Source organism: Schistocerca americana, chromosome 1 (genome assembly GCF_021461395.2).
Source record: "Schistocerca americana isolate TAMUIC-IGC-003095 chromosome 1, iqSchAmer2.1, whole genome shotgun sequence".
Classification (NCBI taxonomy): domain Eukaryota; kingdom Metazoa; phylum Arthropoda; class Insecta; order Orthoptera; family Acrididae; genus Schistocerca; species Schistocerca americana.
In genome coordinates this window covers 185707812-185726971 of record NC_060119.1, presented here as the reverse complement: position 1 = coordinate 185726971, position 19160 = coordinate 185707812, and the positions used below count along the sequence as shown (strand labels likewise).

At 43.0% G+C, this 19160-nt stretch overlaps 1 protein-coding gene across 3 annotated transcripts in view; it reads left to right on the top strand.

Annotated features, from left to right (window-relative positions):
• LOC124555517 (protein yippee-like 2) overlaps window positions 1–19160 on the top strand; it is a 609150-nt gene that overhangs the window by 577345 nt on the left and 12645 nt on the right. For all 3 annotated transcript variants that reach the window (XM_047129839.1, XM_047130443.1, XM_047130895.1), the window contains one exon: window positions 18862–18905. In XM_047129839.1, the coding sequence (XP_046985795.1) occupies window positions 18862–18905 (44 nt within the window). The remainder of the gene's footprint in view (window positions 1–18861; window positions 18906–19160) is intronic.

Here is a 19160-nt window from a genome sequence, read left to right as displayed (position 1 = left end):
GAAGACGGGAGCCGGTATCGTGTGGATAGCGTAGCCCGTCTGGGCGCCGTTCTCCGCTGCTGGCGCGTCTCCAATGGCGCTTTGTGCTCCCGCAACGGCGCGACAGTGGTGCGCGAGATGCACCCGGCCACTCCTAGCAGTGTTCTGGGGAGGGAGGTTGGGGGGGAGAGCTCGCCAAGGGGAGGGGGAGGAAGAGGAGGAGGGAGAGGGAATGCGGTGAGTTCCGCCGCAGGCTGGCCGGCAGCAGGTACACCGTGTGATCAAAAGTATTCGGACTTGGCTATGTAATCTCCTTGCTATCCCACACTTACGCTTAAAGTAGTAAATGGGTTTTGCTATTTGGGGAGCAAAATAACTGATGATGGTCGAAGTAGAGAGGATATAAAACGTAGACTGACAATGGCAAGGAAAGCGTTTTTGAAGAAGAGAAATTTGTTAACATCGAGTATAGATTTAAGTGTCAGGAAGTCGTTTCTGAAAGTATTTGTATGGAGTGTAGCCATGTATGGAAGTGAAACATGGACGATAAATAGTTTGGACAGGAAGAGAATAGAAGCTTTCGAAATGTGGTGCTACAGACGAATGCTGAAGATTAGATGGGTAGATCACGTAACTAATGAGGAGGTATTGAATAGAATAGGGGAGAAGAGGAGTTTGTGGCACAACTTGACAAGAAGAAGGGACCGGTTGGTAAGGCATGTTATGAGGCATCAAGGGATCACAAATTTAGCATTGGAGGGCAGCGTGGAGGGTAAAAACCGTATAGGGAGACCAAGAGATGAATACATTAAGCAGATTCAGAAGGATGTAGGTTGCAGTAAGTACTGGGAGATGAAGAAGCTTGCACAGGATAGAGTAGCATGGATAGCTGCTTCAAACCAGTCTCAGGACTGAAGACCACAACAACAACAACATCCCACACTTCCAGAATAGTATTAAACATAATAAAAAATCGAATAAAAAAGAAAATTGAGGCAAACCTAGGAGAATACCAATTTGGTTTCAGATCCAGAAAAGGAACTAGAGGCAATACTAGCTCTGAGGATGATATTAGAAAGGGGAATTGGAGTTAATAGGAAAACCTACTTGACCTTTATAGATTTACAAAAAGCATTTGACATGGTTAATTGGAAATTGTTATTCCGAACAATGAAGGAAATAAATCTTGATTGGAGGGACAGAAGATTAATCTGGAACCTGTATAAAGGGCAGGAAGCAGAGATAGAACTGAATGGTGTGAAGAAGAAAGCAAAAATAAAGAGGGGAGTAAGGCAAGGATGCCCATTATCACCATATTTGTTCAACTTATTTATTGACAAAACCATTGAAAAATTGAAAAGAATAACCAAAGGAATTAAAGTTAACGGGGAACGAATACACTGTATCCGTTTTGCAGATGATATAGTAGTACTTGCTGACTCAGTAAAGGAAATGGAGTTTGTTGCTAAAATTTGCCAAAATCTTAAGAGAATTTAATCTAAAAATAAATAAGAAGAAAACAAAGACCATGGTAGTAGGGAAGACAAAAGAAAATGGTAAAGTTAAAATTACTGACAATAAATTTATCACAGATATAAAGAGAAGAATAGCCTTTGCAAAGCAAGCTTTCCAAAATAAAAGGAATTTACTAACAAACAATCATATAAGCCTAGAAAGTAGGAATAGGTGTGCCAAAACCTTTGTCTGGAGTGTCTTAACATACGGATGTCAAGCGTGGACTCTGGGAAAGAGACTGGAAGCAATGGAAATGTGAATATGGAGAAGAATGACGAAAACAAGCTGGGTATATAGAAAAAGTAATGAACAGGTCTTACGAGAAGTGAATGAGAACAGAACGCTGCTAAATTATATAGGAAGAAGAAAATCAAAAATGATAGGGCACATAATGAGACACAACCAGTTCCTAAATAATGTATTTGAAGGAAAAGGCCGGCCGCGGCAGCCGAGCGGTTCTAGGCGTTTCAGTCCGGAACAGCGCGACTGCTACAGTCGCAGGTTCGAATCCTGCCTTGGGCATGGATGTGTGTGATGTCGTTAGGTTAGTTAGGTTTAAGTAGTTCTAAGTAGTTCTAAGTTCTAGGGGACTGATGACATCAGATGTTAAGTCCCATAGTGCTCAGAGCCATTTGAACAATTTTTTGAAGGAAAAGTTTTAGGAAAAAAACCAAGAGGCAGTCCAAGAGCGACGTATTTTAATAACTTCAAAGAAGATATGGGGATAAAATCGTATGAATAATTGAAGAGGATGACAATGGAGAGAGGGACGTGGCCAAATAGACAAGGCGTAGCCTTTAGTTTACGATGATGATATGTAATGCAGAATTGACCACTGTAGGTCAAAAGAGGCATACTCGCCAGGCGATGTCAGTGGAGAAGCAGTAAAAGGAGAGTAGGTCGGTCAGGAAAGCACATTGACTACGGACGTGGATTACAGCCCTATTAAAATTTCTTCACAGGTGACACTCCACGCGCTGTACCTGTTTTCCTCCAATCTGAGCGCGCAACGTCACGCCCGAACTGTTTGCCACTTCCGAACTGCCATAACAATTGTTCACTTCCAATTCCTTGTCTGGCTTTCTGTCTTGGTGTGTTTGGATCCCAAATCCTGAGTTTGGCTGTTTTTACGAGGTGCATTCAAGTTCTAAGGCCTCCGATTTTTTTTCTCCGGACTGGAAAGAGATAGAAACATGCACATTGTTTTAAAATGAGGCCGCGTTCATTGTCAATACGTCCCAGAGATGGCAGCACTGTACGGCAGATGGAATTTTACCGCCAGCGGCGAGAATGAGAACTGTTTTAAATACTTAAAATGGCGACGTTTTCCTTACTTGAACAGCGTGCAATCATTCGTTTTCTGAATTTGCGTGGTGTGAAACCAATTGAAATTCATCGACAGTTGAAGGAGACATGTGGTGATACAGTTATGGATGTGTCGAAAGTGCGTTCATGGGTGCGACAGTTTAATGAAGGCAGAGCATCGTGTGACAACAAACCGAAACAACCTCGGGCTCGCACAAGCCGGTCTGACGACATGATCGAGAAAGTGGAGAGAATTGTTTTGCGGGATCGCCGAATGACTGTTGAACAGATCGCCTCCAGAGCTGGCATTTCTGTGGGTTCTGTGCACACAATCCTGCATGACGACCTGAAAATGCGAAAAGTGTCATCCCTGGTGGGTGCCACGATTGCTGACGGACGACCAACAAGCAATGTTGACGCGCAACGACAGCATGAATGGGACTTTCTTTTCGTCGGTTGTGACAATGGATGAGACGTGGATGCCATTTTTCAATCCAGAAACAAAGCGCCAGTCAGCTCAATGGAAGCACACAGATTCACCGCCACCAAAAAAATTTCGGGTAACCGCTAGTGCTGAAAAAATGATGGTGTCCATGTTCTGGGACAGCGAGGGCGTAATCCTTACCCATTGCGTTCCAAAGGGCACTACGGTAACAGGTGCATCCTACAAAAATGTTTTGAAGAACAAATTCCTTCCTGCACTGCAACAAAAACGTCCGGGAAGGGCTGCGCGTGTGCTGTTTCACCAAGACAACGCACCCGCACATCGAGCTAACGTTACGCAACAGTTTCTTCGTGATAACAACTTTGAAGTGATTCCTCATGCTCCCTACTCACCTGACCTGGCTCCTAGTGACTTTTGGCTTTCTCCAACGATGAAAGACACTCTCCGTGGCCGCACATTCACCAGCCGTGCTGCTGTTGCCTCAGCGATTTTCCAGTGGTCAAAACAGACTCCTAAAGAAGCCTTCGCCGCTGCCATGGAATCATGGCGTCAGCGTTGTGAAAAATGTGTACGTCTGCAGGGCGATTACGTCGAGAAGTAACGCCAGTTTCAACGATTTCGGGTGAGTAGTTAATTAGAAAAAAAATCGGAGGCCTTAGAACTTGAATGCACCTCGTACTTCGTATATCATCACACATGATAACCACAGCACCCCCTTCCCCCCCACCCCCTACACACACACACACAAACACACACACACACACACACACACACACACACATGTTTCTAATGAAATGCAAACGTATTATACACAACACTAATCAAACACTATTGGATCCTTTCGCCCGAGACGTGATTCAGTGTCAATTATACCGTTAAGTAAGCTTTGTGCGACAACGCTTGAAGCTGAATATTTGAAGGCTGTCAATTAACCATTCACATTGCGTATAAACCTGACGCGTAAGAGGTCGAAGGTTCGCATCCCCTCAAATCGAAGCGAATTTTTTTCATTTTTTAAATCTAATGAAAAGACTTCATCATCTCAGTTAACTGGTTTAAATAATTTTTTTTATTTCTAATACTCTGCAGCATCATTTTCATGACCGTATTGACATTTCTATTTGCTCTTAATTTTCTTCCTACCATTCTTTTTTCGTCTGCAATCTGCTTGTGTCACTTATAATCTGCAATTGTGTGACAACCAGGACTACTCACCGGTTGGTAACGCGGCAACCCGTGTAACCAGAATTTACAATGAAATGAAAAACCTTAGCCGCTTACAGGCGTTGACATACGTCAACGGGGACAGATGAAAATGTGTGCCCCGACCGGGACTCTAACCCGGGATCCCCTGCTTACATGGCAGACGCTCTATCCATCTGAGCCAGCGAAGACACAGAGGATAGTGCGACTGCTGGGATTTATCTCTGGCAAGCCTCCCGAAACCCACATTCTGAACGTATTGTCCCGCACTACATTCGTAGTGCCCCCGCCCACTATACTCATTACTCCCGGCGCGTTGCCGATTCCCGTAAGAGGTCGGGCACTGTTTGTGCATTCGCACAGAAGAAGAAGATGGTCAAGTGGCCGGTGAGCTTTAACTATATATACTAAGATGGTATCTGTTCTTTCGGACATGTCTGATTTTCTGTCTTGAATTTTCTCGTAGACGTAGAGGTTAGCCTTAAACGCTGTGAGCAAGGCGATAGTGATTTCAGTTCTGCTGTAAGTTGTTCATCGCCGTTTTCTCGGATACGTTCCACAAGACGAGGTTGTGGTTAACTTAAGACATCAGTTTACAAAACATGTCACCTGTAGCATTTCAGTCATTGGTCACTTAAAACCAGCTGTTGACAGAGCATCTACTATTTATTTCATACTTCGCGGCGACCGCTTCCAACATTGCTCCGCGTTGGACATTAATATCACTTGTGAAGTGACCCGTTGTATTTGCGTGTCGCCTATAAACGAACGGTAGCCGTCATCCTATGTGGCGACACTGTAGCGGTAAATGCAATACTGCAGCGATAGGTGCCGGCCGTCAGCTGCCAAGTAATTTTAATTGGGCCGTAATCATTCGAAGACACTCGGGAACATTTCGACCCTTCTACAGCCATTCAAGTCGACTGTTGGTTATGTGACTGTGAAATAGAAACGCGAAGCAAATCTCATATGCTGAAGGACAGGGACTATATAGCATTGTGGGCAGTGGTTCTAAAACATTACATGAAAACAATGGAAGGACTCACTCTTTGAGTTCCCATTTGCTACCAGCAGTCCAGCTGCCACAATGGCTGTATAATGAGATACAATGATCGAGTGGTTCCTCATAATGCACACATTTCCGTAGCATTAAGCAATGCTTGAGGTGACGTAAAGAGCGACACAACTGGACAGTAGATGTCTGGGAATGAGTGATTTGGAGTGATGAATCACGCTGTACCGTGTAGCAAACTGATGAAACGTTTGGATTACGTCAGCTGCCATCGTCTGTCGTGTCATCAGTTAAGAGTGGGAGGAGATGGTGTTACGGTATGATGGTTTTCGTGCTTAGGATGTGGTCCCGTTATTTCGCTCTGAAAACGCTAAATGCGGAAGTCTATAAACATATTTCACGAGACTGTTCACTGAGTACATTAGAGGAACTGTGTGAAAATGATGATTGTGTCAGCATGACAGTGCATCTGTGAGGCAATGGTCTGAGGATAATACCATTCCTGAAATGGACTGACCTGCCCAGAGTGGCGACCTGAACCCAGTGTAACACGTTTGAGATGAGTTCGAACGTAGACTTCGGCCCAGACCCCAGCGTTCAACCTCACTACGTCCTCTGGTTTCGGCTCTTGAGGAAGAATGGCTGCTTTCCCTCCACAAACATTCAGAAACGTCACAGAAACCTGGGCTCACGCTGAAGATGGCTGGACGGTATTCAGCCGAAATATTAGCAGAAGTCGAATTTATGCGGCTGCACGCCCGAAATTTTATGGAGCCTCACAGAAATGTGTCCCCAGGGGAGGTCAAGTCGCCGTAAAGACGAAGGGTGGACATACCCCCACAACAATGTCCGCCAGTAGGTATGCTATTACTTTTGACCAGCTGCTGAGTGCAGCTTCCAGTTAGCTGTATATCTTCTTTGACCACGTCGTGTCAATAGGAACGACGCTACTTCTGTAGCTTCTTTGACTCTTGATATGTCACATTTGTTTTCCTTAAGAGAGCTGTTGAACTACACCGTAATTTAAAGTAGTTGGCATCTGACTGTTAAGCTCGGCACTTGCGACTTTATTGCGACAAATACTGTCTTCAGGTAAGTTATCTGCGAAGAGATCTGAACAACATGGGGCCACGTGGCAGCTTCTTCCACACAGATACGCTGTCTATCGAAAAATCTATCTTCTTTAAAACTGTTAAAGGTGCTCATAATATCACAGTCAGTTTTCTCGATAATTTCTGAAAGTTGCATCGACTTGCTTAGGCTGATTGATACTTAAATCAGTCTGGAACCGCGTGACCGCTACGGTCGCAGGTTCGAATCCTGCCTCGGGCATGGATGTGTGTAATGTCCTTAGGTTAGTTAGGTTTAAGTAGTTCTAAGTTCTAGGGGACTGATCACCACAGATGTTAAGTCCCATAGTGCTCAGAGTCATTTCAACCATTTGATACTTAAATTTCGAACTTGGGGAAGTACCATAAATATAAAAAATTACAAAAGTCTGATTGCCGTGTTGTCTTCTATAAATGAAATACTGATGGTGCTGAGTGCATACTTCGGCTAAATTATTATTCTAAAAGTTTTGCTTAAGCAATGTACTGTGTATTAAGAGAACTAAGTATTATGACATTAAAACATCTTTTATTAAAACCCTAGGCAACTACGATACATTAAAAGCTGGAATGAAAGCACCTTACACTTCAGAGGAGGAGGAGAAAGTAGCAGACTGTGACCTCCGAACAACTCAAGCCTGGGTCGCCCCTGCAGTGCAACTGTCTCTCACCACTAGTAACAATTTTATAACGAAGGACGATGGTACCATTTGTGTGATGCCGCATCAAAAATGTCACTGTAGCAACCAATCTCTGCTTTTTGTATTCATCACTCGGTTGCCACGTCGTGTTTAGAGTTTCGTCACAGACATTTATTCACCCACTGTTGAACATTTCAAACCATTCTCTCGTATTTCTTTCGTATGTTACTGTATGGCCCTATAGTTAACTTAGTTGCTAGTACATGTCTGCGGGTTTCAGCTGTTACAGTGGAAGTGGAAGGTTCGCTGAAAGTATAGCATCACTGGTGATAGTGCACCTGCACTGGTCCATTTAGTGAAAGTGGATTATTGATTCAAGTTCTGTCAAACAATCCACATTGACAAGGGATAGTGCACTATCATTAGTGAATGTGTAACTTCACTTACATTGCTTACCTCTTGCGGTAAGGAATGTGAACCATGACTGTTTAACTAAACAGTCGTACTTCGAAAGTGGCATTTTTCACCTGTAGTTTGAAAACATATCCATATTATGCAAAATTCGTTTATTGCACCAAGGACGTGCACCATGGCACTTTGAGTTGCGTAGCACATTTTTGTGTTTGCAAAAGCATCTCTGGATCTGACATTTTTGCTGACAGTTGCATCTGAAGAATCCCTGGCCGCTTCCCATCGACTGAGACGTCGCAACTGCCATCAGGGCAACAGTTTTCTCTGCTGGAACTTCATCCTCTGAGATTATTCTTAGAGGGCTAGTACTGAACTGGAACCTGAAACAAAATGTTGTAGTTGCAGCCGCAGTGGCATTCCCTATTGTCCCTTCCACAATTATTTAAAAACAAACAATGTATTACCGTGCGTATAGTTGGCTCAGCACACCATCTCTCGTCCCGATTCAGTAGAAGCCATTGGCCGTTGTCTCGAGGACGACACTCAAGATCTACCTAGCATCTCCACTTCCTCTATCGAAGTCTGGAACTGGAAATCACAGCACAGCCCTTTGCCGCAGTTGGACAGCAGCGATCTGAACACTGCCGCGTTCTTTGCGCTTGTTCTTCTAAGCACTTGTATGCTTCAGTTCTGTGTTTTTTAATAGCACGAGTTGACTCGTCTAAATCAGTCAGGCAGTGGTCATTATTGTCAGAAATACTTTCTTCCTCTCTGCTCTCAACCTCTGATACTGTTGGTAAGTTATCCTCTTGCCATGGAGATTTACTGTGATCATTAATCTGCAACGTTTCATCCCTGTCTCACTGCTAGCACTCACTTGATTAATTCTATTTTCAAGGTCATCCTCAGGGTGAACGTTCATCAGTGCTTCAGGAGGTAAACTTGTAGAAGACATACCATGTTTAGGAGGGCACCCAGACATCACTTCGTACGGAAATCTTTTAACTCCAAAATGTACAGCGCTATTCTTCATTAGCTGCACAAATCTTAATGCATGGCTCCACTCCGCGGTGTTGTCCTCCTGCATCCAGTAGTTAGCATATTTTCTGTGTCTTGACTTGCTCGCTCTACGCTGCCTTGTCTTTGATTGTATTTAGGTTTACCGTGGACAATCTTAATATTGGGCCATAGTTCAGTTACGCTGCTCGTTATGTTGTTAACGAACTGTGTACCATTGTCAGACTGCAATAGTAGAGAGATCCTAACAACGTAAAAATGTCAGATAATGTTATCGCACACCTCTGAAGCTGCTTTGGACTTCAGTAACGTAAGAACAACGAATTTAGTGAGGTGGTTCTGATAAACGATTACGAATTTGTAATCTGCATCTGGTTGCAATTGGGAGTTGATGAGATCAACTTGACATCTGGAATTTAGCTCTTTGAACTGCATTTTCCTCACTACTATTCCTTTTTTCTGACATTTTTTTTTCTTTTGTAAATAAGGCTCACACAAACTTGGATAAATTTAGATATCTGTGTATGTTATATTACAGAACTTTGACTTCAAGCATTTCATCATTCGATCGCGTCCACCATGGCCAGTCATTACATGAGCATCATGCAGAATATCACGCAGATCAACATCATAAACATAGTATTTAATCTTACCTTCTTCAGTTGTAGGCTGTATTAATTTGATTGCTCCATTCGCTTCCAGCACGTCATATCCCCTCCAAAACTTGCCGTCCCTCTTTCGTCCAGATTTTAGTGATTTAACCTTGCTGATAAGTGACTCGTACTTATTTCTGCCTATGAAGACAGAATTATAACTGGGATTTCCCCGTTCCGCTTTAAGATGTTCGTAGAACTTCTGCACTGATGTGAACCGTAACTGCACTACTGTCAACCATAACTGCACTGCTGTATAACATAACAATAACGAGCTGACGACAACTACATTCATACTGATGCGTGATAGCATTGTTGGACGCACTCTTAATAAATCGGGATAAAATGCTACGGCACAAGTTCCCTAGCCGAGTAGCGTGATGGTTCACCTTCAATAGTGGATGTGTTTTTCTCAGTTTATGATAAGCTCTCGCTGACCATTTTAGTGGTGGTGTACATCCAGTAGGGGAGGTTTACCTTCCGTAATCTTCCATTTCCACTACAACACATGCGCTGATTCAGTTGGGAAAGGCGCCATAAAGCTGTTCTATCCTCTCCTGAGGGAAGTTGGCCCACAACTGTTGTAACTCGTTTTTGATATCCTTGATACTGGCCCTGGGATGGAGATGACGTCCGTGTTATTGGGGACAGATCTGGGGATCTTGTTGGCAACGGAAATGCCTCAACGTCACGCAGATAGATCATAATTACAAGTACCACGCGTGGACGATCATTGTGCTGTTGAAAATGGCAGCTCGATACAATCGGAAGAGAGGTAACACGCGCGGCTCAGGATGCCAGTTATATGCTGTTGACCGTCAGACTTCCCTGACCTGAGGACATATCCTACACTGTGATGCCGCAAGCAACAACACAGTGCCTCTTCAAAACATTTGAAGAAGGGGAAATCTTCCCAGATGTCAGCCACGCCCACCGACGACGGTTATCCGGGCTCATGCCGACGTGTGATTAATCGCTGAACTCAGTGGAAAGCCATTCATCACCATTCCGTGCTTCCCAGTCATGGCACCATTCCAGACACAGCTATTTATGTTGTTGTTGACGGCAGCCGGCCCATGGCAGGATAATTCCCTATTCCGGCTGCTGCTAATCTGCGACCGATGGTTCAGTATGACACCGAATGTTCAAGGGAGTCCATTACTCATTCTAGGACGGCGGACGGAGATGTGAAAGGGTTACGACGTGCGTGGTGCACAATACGGCAATCCTGTGGTAGCAGACTTGGTCAGTTGGAACCTTGAGGACGACTATGCCTGCTGCCATGTTCTCACGCTGTCTAACATCGGGGCCACTGTCTCACAAAAATGGTTCAAATGGCTCTGAGCACTATGGGACTTAACATCTGTGGTCATCAGTCCCCTAGAACTTAGAACTACTTAAACCTAACTAACCTAAGGACATCACACACATCCATGCCCGAGGCAGGATTCGAACCTGCGACCGTAGTAGTCGCGCGGTTCCGGACTGAGCGCCTGAACCGCTAGACTACCTCGGCCGTCGCACTGTCTCACAAATCGGGATGTTGTACGATTCGGCCATCTGGCTGAATGGAGACCCACAGTGCTGATAACCTGTCTCAGCGGAATACGAGGCGTCTTCGCTTTCTTTACGGTGTTCACTGAACATGTGACTCTGTTCACGCCCCATATACCCCCATCAGGACTGGCAACAACACAAAACATGAACAGTAGTAATGAACTCTGGTAGCTTTAGTACCCTATACAGACAACTGCAACTCCAAATCATTTACTTAACCGGCAGTTGCATGTACGTGTACGATGTTACGCAGAAATCCGACCATGTCTTGTGGATGCTACACCTTTTTTTGTCACGCAGTGTGGTAGGGAACTTGTGGTAAAGTACTATGGGACGAAACTGTTGAGGTCCTCTTCCCTAGGCTTACTCACTATTTAATGTAACTTAAACTAACTTACGCTAAGGACAACACACACACACACACACACACACACACACACACACACACACACACACACACGCCCGAGGGAGGACTCGAACCTCCGACAGGACAGTGTACTTCGCCACCGCGAAACTGGCATGAGTTGTTGCTGGCCTCCTTTGCCTTCCCCCGCGCCTTCACCCTTCTCCGCGACCTCCCCCTTTCCCCTCCTCCTCCTCCTTTCCCCCTCCCCCCTCCTCCCCTCCCCCCCTCCTCCCCCTCACCCCTCCTCCCCCTCACCCCTCCTCCCCCCTCCACCTCACCCCCTCCACCTCTCCTCAGCTGTTGAACACCTCTAGCCTCGCAGTCTGCGGGACTTTGTAAGATGCAGTTTATTTTAGTCATAGAAAGCACAATAGTAAAATGTTTCGACTGGCAAGCACAAGCTGTGAAACAAAACGTCGAGGAAACCACTCGACCTTGGACAGGAGCCAGACATCAGTCTGCATGGCGGGAATGCGCAGTAGGTCGTTACTTCCTGCACTGCCGCCTCACATACCGATTGTAATTTGTTAGAATCACGGCTGCGTTTAGTTAGACGCAGGCTATCTCAAGCCTGCAACCTAGAAAGACCTTTTTTAATACTACACTGCGGGCCCCCTCATAATTGTTACCGAGCGAGGTGGCGCAGTGGTTAGCACACTGGACTCGCATTCGGAAGGACGATGGTTCAATCCCGTCTCCCGCCATCCTGATTTAGGTTTTCCGTGATTTCCCTAAATCGGGATGGTTCCTTTGAAAGGGCACGGCCGATTTCCTTCCCAATCCTTCCCTAACCCGAGCTTGCGCTCCGTCTCTAATGACCTCGTTGTCGACGGGACGTTAAACACTAACCACCACCACCACCACCACAATTGTTAAAAACAAAAACGAAAACGCCATTATTTTGTATTGGCTTCTTCTGCTGAGTTTTTCAGTGGACATCTGATACGAATCAATTCAGTATTCACTTTTTATATCTCGCGATCCCTAGCGTCGTATTCCCAGTGGAGCTCAGCGAAAGATATGGTACTTCAATTGGTAAAATGGCAAAGGAATTTTAAAAGAATGGGTAATGGAATTCTGGTAGTTTCAAATGCGTTCGATTTCTTGGAAAACCAATGATTTCTTTCATACTTCACGTCTTTAAAGTCAGTACCCATAACAAGTGAAAGTCTGTTTTAAGATCGTGATAGCTCTGTGTGTGTGCCTGACACTTTTGATCGATCACAAACAGCATCTGAAAAAGGTCATTTTCAAAACTGTGAAACTGACAAAGAAAACGCTTTCAACCTTTTTGCTAGAATATAGGTTCGACGTTTTGGCTTCACCCGGTATTCAAAGCGATGAGACAGCTGCGTTATGAAGATATGTCATATAGTTTTATTAGAATGAATTGTACGCGCAAACCAATTAGCCAATAAGATTATTTAAAACGTTCATTTTCAGGCTAGTTATATGGGAAAGTTTTATATTTAAATTAAATACGGGTAAAATTTGATTGATACATTCCTCTTATTCTCTTGCGTTTGCTTAACGAACTTTTCGCTAACAGTTTGCAACATACTATTTTTTAATGGAAGTATCAAACTTTGGAAGGACTTCAGTCCCAATTTTTGAAAAAATATTGGCTTTTGTTTTGTTATTGTAGTTTCGAATCTGAAGATGTGTGTTGCAGCTCTCCACGCTGTTCTGTCCTGCGCAAGCGCCTTCATCTCTGCGTAACTACCGTAACCTACACCCACTTGGACCTGCTTGCATTATTCAAGCCTTGATCTCCCTCTACAGTTGTTAACCCAGGCTTCCCTCAATTACCTAATTTATAATTCCTTGATGCCTCAGGATGTGTCCTACAACCGATCCATTCTTCTAGTCAACTTCTACCATAAATTTCTTTTTTTCCTAATTCGATTCAGTACCTCTTCATTTGTTACTCGATCTACCCACCTAATTAATCTTCATCATTATTCTGTAGCAGCGCATTGCAAACACTTCTTTTCTCATCTTGTTTGAACTGCTTATCGTCCGCATTTCACTTCCATACAAAGTTACTCTCCACACGAACACCTTCACAAAAGACTCCCTAACAACAAAATTTCTACTACACGTTTATAAATTTCCCGTTTCAGAAACGCTTTTCTTCAGTTGACAGGCTGCGTTTTACATTACATTTGTTTCACTTTTGTTGGTGTTTATTTTATAATAACTTTTCAAAACACCACCTATTCCGTTCAATTGCTCATGCAAGTCCTTTGTCGTCTCATACAGAATTACAATATCATTGGCAAACCTTAAAGTTCTTGTTTCTTCTCCCTGAAGTTTAATTCCCTTTCCAAATATCATCTTCATTTTGTTCACAATTTGTTCTATGTACAGATTGAACAGCATTGCGAATAAGCTACAACACTTCCTTCACAACTCTGTTTCATTCCCTTCGACTCTCAACTGCAGAGTGGTTTCTGTACAAGTTGTAAAAATGGGCTTCCGCTACCTATATTTTATCCCTACTACGTTTAAAATTTCAAAGACTGTAGTCCAGCTTTTCTTAAATTTACAAATGCTATAAACGTATGTTTGCCTTTCTTGAATCTGTCTCGTAGGGCAAGTCATAGGATGAGTATGACCTTGCGTGTTCCTACATTTCCAACGTACACTTTGTGTTAGTCCATTTTTTTTAAGTCGTCTGTATTTCCTTTTGCCTGCTTCATTTTTATATTGTCTCATTTCGCCGGTTAAATTCAATATCTTCTGCGTTACCAGGGATTTCTACTATGCCTTGTCTTTCTACCTATTTGATCCTGTCTTCCGCAAAAAATTCATCTGTCAAACTTAGCCATTCGTCTTCTATCATAAACATTTCCCGTGTTTCACTCCAGCGTTGCCAAATGCTCCCTCTGAAATTCTCAAAAACCTCTAGTTCTTTCAGTTTGCCAGGTTACATCTCCTTAATTTTCTACCTTGAGTCCACATCTGCCCCTGTAAATTACTTACAATTACCTATCTTACAACTAATTTGTATTTCATAACGATGTTAATATATCGTTTTGAATACTTCATGATTTCAATTATTTTAAAAATCATTAATTCATTAAATCGTATGTTGTACTGTAAATTTTTTTCACAATTACGTGTTAAGCCATAAATGATGCATTGTAGGTGTTTAATTTGAAAAGTTCTCTAATTTTGTTTGTTTTGGTAGTTAATTAGCACAAAATATCCCGCCTTAGGACTTCATCCCCAGATTAAGCCGAGGAGTCTGTAAAACGACAGTACGGCTCTGGTGAGTACACATGACCCAGTTGAGGCCAGACATTGACAATTGACAGTTCGGCAGATGGCGATGGAGAGAATCCAGCAGAGAGTCGCAGCAGCTCGCCAAGGTTTCGCGAGGTCTAGCAGATACTTTTCTTAACTGCTTCCGCCAGAGCGGCGCTATTTCTGGCCCTGCTGCGCTAATGGCTGGGGAACAGCGGCGCGCTCGGGCTGTGGCGCACTGCACCCTGGTCGATAGCGCAGCCGCATCGAACCCAGGACTGCGACGCAGACACCCGCGGCTGAACGACACTGCTGCTGCGGTGTCGTGCGCCTTCCGATTGTCAACCGTGGTGTTTCCGAACACAGATAATACAGCCGTGTTTTTCCCGACCCTGATATGAAGCTGCACCAGGAAGTGGCGGGGGAGGGGGGGGGGGGGGGGGGGGGGGGGGGGGATCTCTGCCGACTGTTTTGTAATCAGAACAGCCCTTCAAATTGCATCCAGGTGTAGAAACGGCTATGCACATGGTACACAGATTTTGTTTTAAGAATATTTTTAGCTTCCTGTGTTAACATAACCATTTTTTAGATTAGTGGAACAATTCTTAACGAAATTCTGTTGGGGTATAATCGTGCAAATGAAAAAAGTATGTGAGATTCAGTATTGTACGAATATATTATAAATGAGAAAGTTTGTGTGTGTGTGTGTGTGTGTGTGTGTGTGTGTGTGTGTGTGTGTTTGTTTGTTGCACAGGCCCGCTGAAATATCTGGACGGATTTAGATGAACTTTGTCATTGAGAAAGCGTGTACCTTGAATTAACACGTAGGCTACCTTTTATTCTGTTCCCGCTGTATGGTCAACGTGACTGCTGTTCCCGTGGGGTGGGTAACGTGACTAAAAAATTTATAAAAGTTAACTATCAAATGAATTCATTCAGTTTAGCGAAGAGATTAGTTTTTAATTGTTTTGACGAATGAAATAACTACGTACGTAAATCTAGGACAACAGAAATATTCCTGTAGGACAAAATCAACACTAAGTTCCGTAAAAATGCGGATGAAAATACTTCGCAGCACTTACAATGTTTCGGAAATGTATTGGGTTGTGATACTGCCAGGACCATTTAAATAAGATTCAAGGATAAATGTTGTCCACAGCTCGTGGTCCAGTGGCTAGCATTGGTGCCTCTGTGCCTCTGGATCATGGGGTCCAGGTTTGATTCCCTGATTTTCTCTGCCCGGGAACACACTGCCCAGGAAATGGGTGTTTGTGTTGTCCTCATCATTTCATCATCATCATCATTCTTGACAGTGGCTCGATTGGATTTTGTAAAAATTTGTCTGTGTATAAATTGGGACTTTGTGCAGGCGCTGATGACCGCGCAGTAGGCAGTAAAGCGCCCCCCCCCCCCCCCCCCCCCCCAGGCTGCTCAAGGTTGACTGCTTACTTGTATTTAGAGCCAGAAATCTCTTCATAGATGCAGGAAATGGTAAGCCACGGAACATTATTTATAGAGACAAATTACAGTAGACTTCTGGTTATGATGTTTTCTGTGCTAGGCATATCACAAACCGTTGTGACATTATTTACTCTCTTTCCTGGCACATTTTATAATTTGCTACTCAGTCAAGCAAGAATTGCACTGGCCATAGAATTGTGTGCACCTGCCGGCTACATCATTTAAAGTAGTCAGTGTTCTACTTCCACAACCCATTTTTCAGCCAGTGTAGCAATGCAGTACTTGGACACCGAGGACAAACAAAGAAATGAAGCAAGGAACATTGTCCCAACTATAGACATATATAAGAATCTAAAAACTAATTCTCCCAGTAGGAACTGGGAAATGTACATTATGTGAATTTATTTAAGAACAGATAGGCTTATTGGGCTAAATTAAGCAAGAAGTTCAGCATCTTAGAAAGTAGAGGTCATGCAGGGCTTAGAAACTGATACGTAAACATCAAACAACTGTGCTGCTTCAAAGAAATCAGAAGAAAACAAAATATCACTGAAGTAATCTATTCCAGTTGCCTCAAGAAGTAACATGATAGACTATGGTGAAGCAAACAAAACTATTTGGAAATATTTATGTGAGTGTGTGAGAAGATAGGATGAAAATTTGCTAACAAAGATATCTGATAAATATAGAAAGTATGAAGAAAGCAAAACAGAAATTTGTATTAGCTGTAGTTAATACACTGCTTGTCACCCTGGCAACCAAACTATTAACTTGGGGGATATTGTCCCACTCCTCTCTCAACGTGGTCTTCAGTTCTTGCATGGTTTGGGGACGGGGTATTCGTTCAGAAATATGTCTGCCCAGAGCATCCCAGGCATGTGCTATAGGGTTTAGTTCTGGGTAGTACGCAGGCCATTCCATATGTTCAGTCTCTTTACTTTCAAGTGTGTTGGATACCGCATCAGTCCTGTGTGAGTGGGCATTGTCATCAACAAACAATCCGGGCCTACTGCAGCCCTAAGCAGATGGACATCATCCAGAGTAATCTCCCTGCAATGTCACTGTGCTGTAACGATAGCTTGCACAAAGCATGCAGCAGTGTTCAACCATTGTGTATAATGCCTGTCCACGATATAATGTGCAGGCCATACTGATGACGTTCATGAACATTCTGTGGCATGTAACATGCCTCCACACTAACTCACGAACTGGTGGCTAGAATCATTTACCACAGTGAAGCAGGATTCATCAGAGAACATCACTGTGGGCCATTGTTGCTGACCCCAACCAAAGTTCTCCCTACACCAATGGACTCTTTCTCGACAATGACTTGGTTGAAGTGGAACGTTTGGAGAATTATGAGCAAGGCCTTCCAGCTAGCTCAGGATTTTGATAACCTAACACATGAATTGGACAGAATTTGGCACAATATCTCTCTTGAGAACATCCAACAACTCTTATCAATCAGTGTCTTGCCGATTAACTGCTTGCATAAGGATCAGAGGTGCAGCAGTGCATTATTGACTTCCTCAATAAATAGAGAGCTGCATCAAACCAGTCTCAGGACTGAAGACCAGAACAACAACAATAAAGGAAGCTCTTTCTCTTTAATAAATTTTCCAATTTTTCTGAAATTATAATCATTTGTTTGTCTGTACAAGTGCATCCCATCTACTGATTTCCATCCCATTCCTTCATGTTCTTTTTGTGTGCAATGACAAATGGTGAGGTTTGATTGATCAATGCAGTTAACAACTTCTAGACAATAGCTAAATACTGAATCCTTTCGCCCAGAGTGCTAGTCTACCAAGATCTGTATGAGAATAGGAAGACATTAGGAGGGATACAGAATGAAGTGTTGGACTAGGCCATAAGTTATAAATGCTTCATTTGTAGAAAGCAGGGACCCACTTTTGAGTCTGGATTTGGCACAGATTAAATTTGTAGAGTAGTTTCAGTGTTCTTCCATGAATACATCTAAAGTTCTTATGTGACTATTCTGATGTGACGTTCATCTCTTTGTATGGGGTGTATGGGTGTGCAATTTTCTTCTCTAGTGGTATTAAATATATGTAACCATTCTTTGTGTGATATCTGTTACGCTAAAGAGACTGTCAAGATAGAATCACAATCATTAAATCACTTTGCAGTCTCACTCTTAGATCCTTGATTGCAGTTTTATGTGGATTATAAAAAAAAAATGTTCAAATGTTTGTGAATTCCTAAGGGACCAAAGTGCTGAGGTCATCGGTCTCTAGACTTACACACTACTTAAACTAAGTTAAACTAACTTATGATAAGAACACCACACACACACACACACACACACACACACACACACACACACACGACTGAGGGAGGACTCAAATCTCGAGCGAAAGGGGCCTTGTAATCTGTGAAATGGCTGTGTGGCTGTGGATTACAGTTAGGGGAATTTACAACAAAGAATTCTTCCTGAAGCATTCAGTTTTTGTCTTATTTAAACTGTTTATTTCTAGCTTAAATAATCTCTGGTGAACTGCGGACTGATACTTCAGTTCAAGTAAATTAGAGCATTATAATTCATTCTTCTTTACTTCCTGTTTGCATTGTCACTGTGTTGTTGAGTGGTGTCATTTATCAAATGGTTCACTGACAATGTGTAATTATATGTTGAAATTTGGGGCAAAGGAATGCAAACGTTAAGTGCTACTACACCGAATAAGTTAATCCTGTAATTTCCAAACAGGGAATTAAGTTTTCAATAACAGCGCTTCTACAGTGGTAGAGTAGAAAGGCATTACTACAAAGTTTTGTTTCTGTAAAGTGTGTGTCATAAAAAGGTGACTTATTTATCACTTTTATAGACAGCAAATATGATTTACCGGGCTTGACTTGGACAAATTATTTCTGTTGCAGTCCTTCCAGGGCAGCCAAGGAAGGGCTTACCTCTTCAATTCAGTGTAAGTAAAAATGAAATGATTGAGTCTTTGTGTTTCTAAAAATACTTTTAAGCAGAGTAATCTTGAAAAAGTCAGATAATCAATACTTGATGCTGAACTGTGCGGGACAGTAGAGACAAAGTAGGTACTTCATATTATTGCGATACGCAGTTTAGTGTTACACTTCAGTACATCCTTCTGTAAAGTGCAAGCTTGACAATGTTTCAATAGTTGCCTATTACGGGATTAAGCTCTGGGATACAATTCATTAAAATG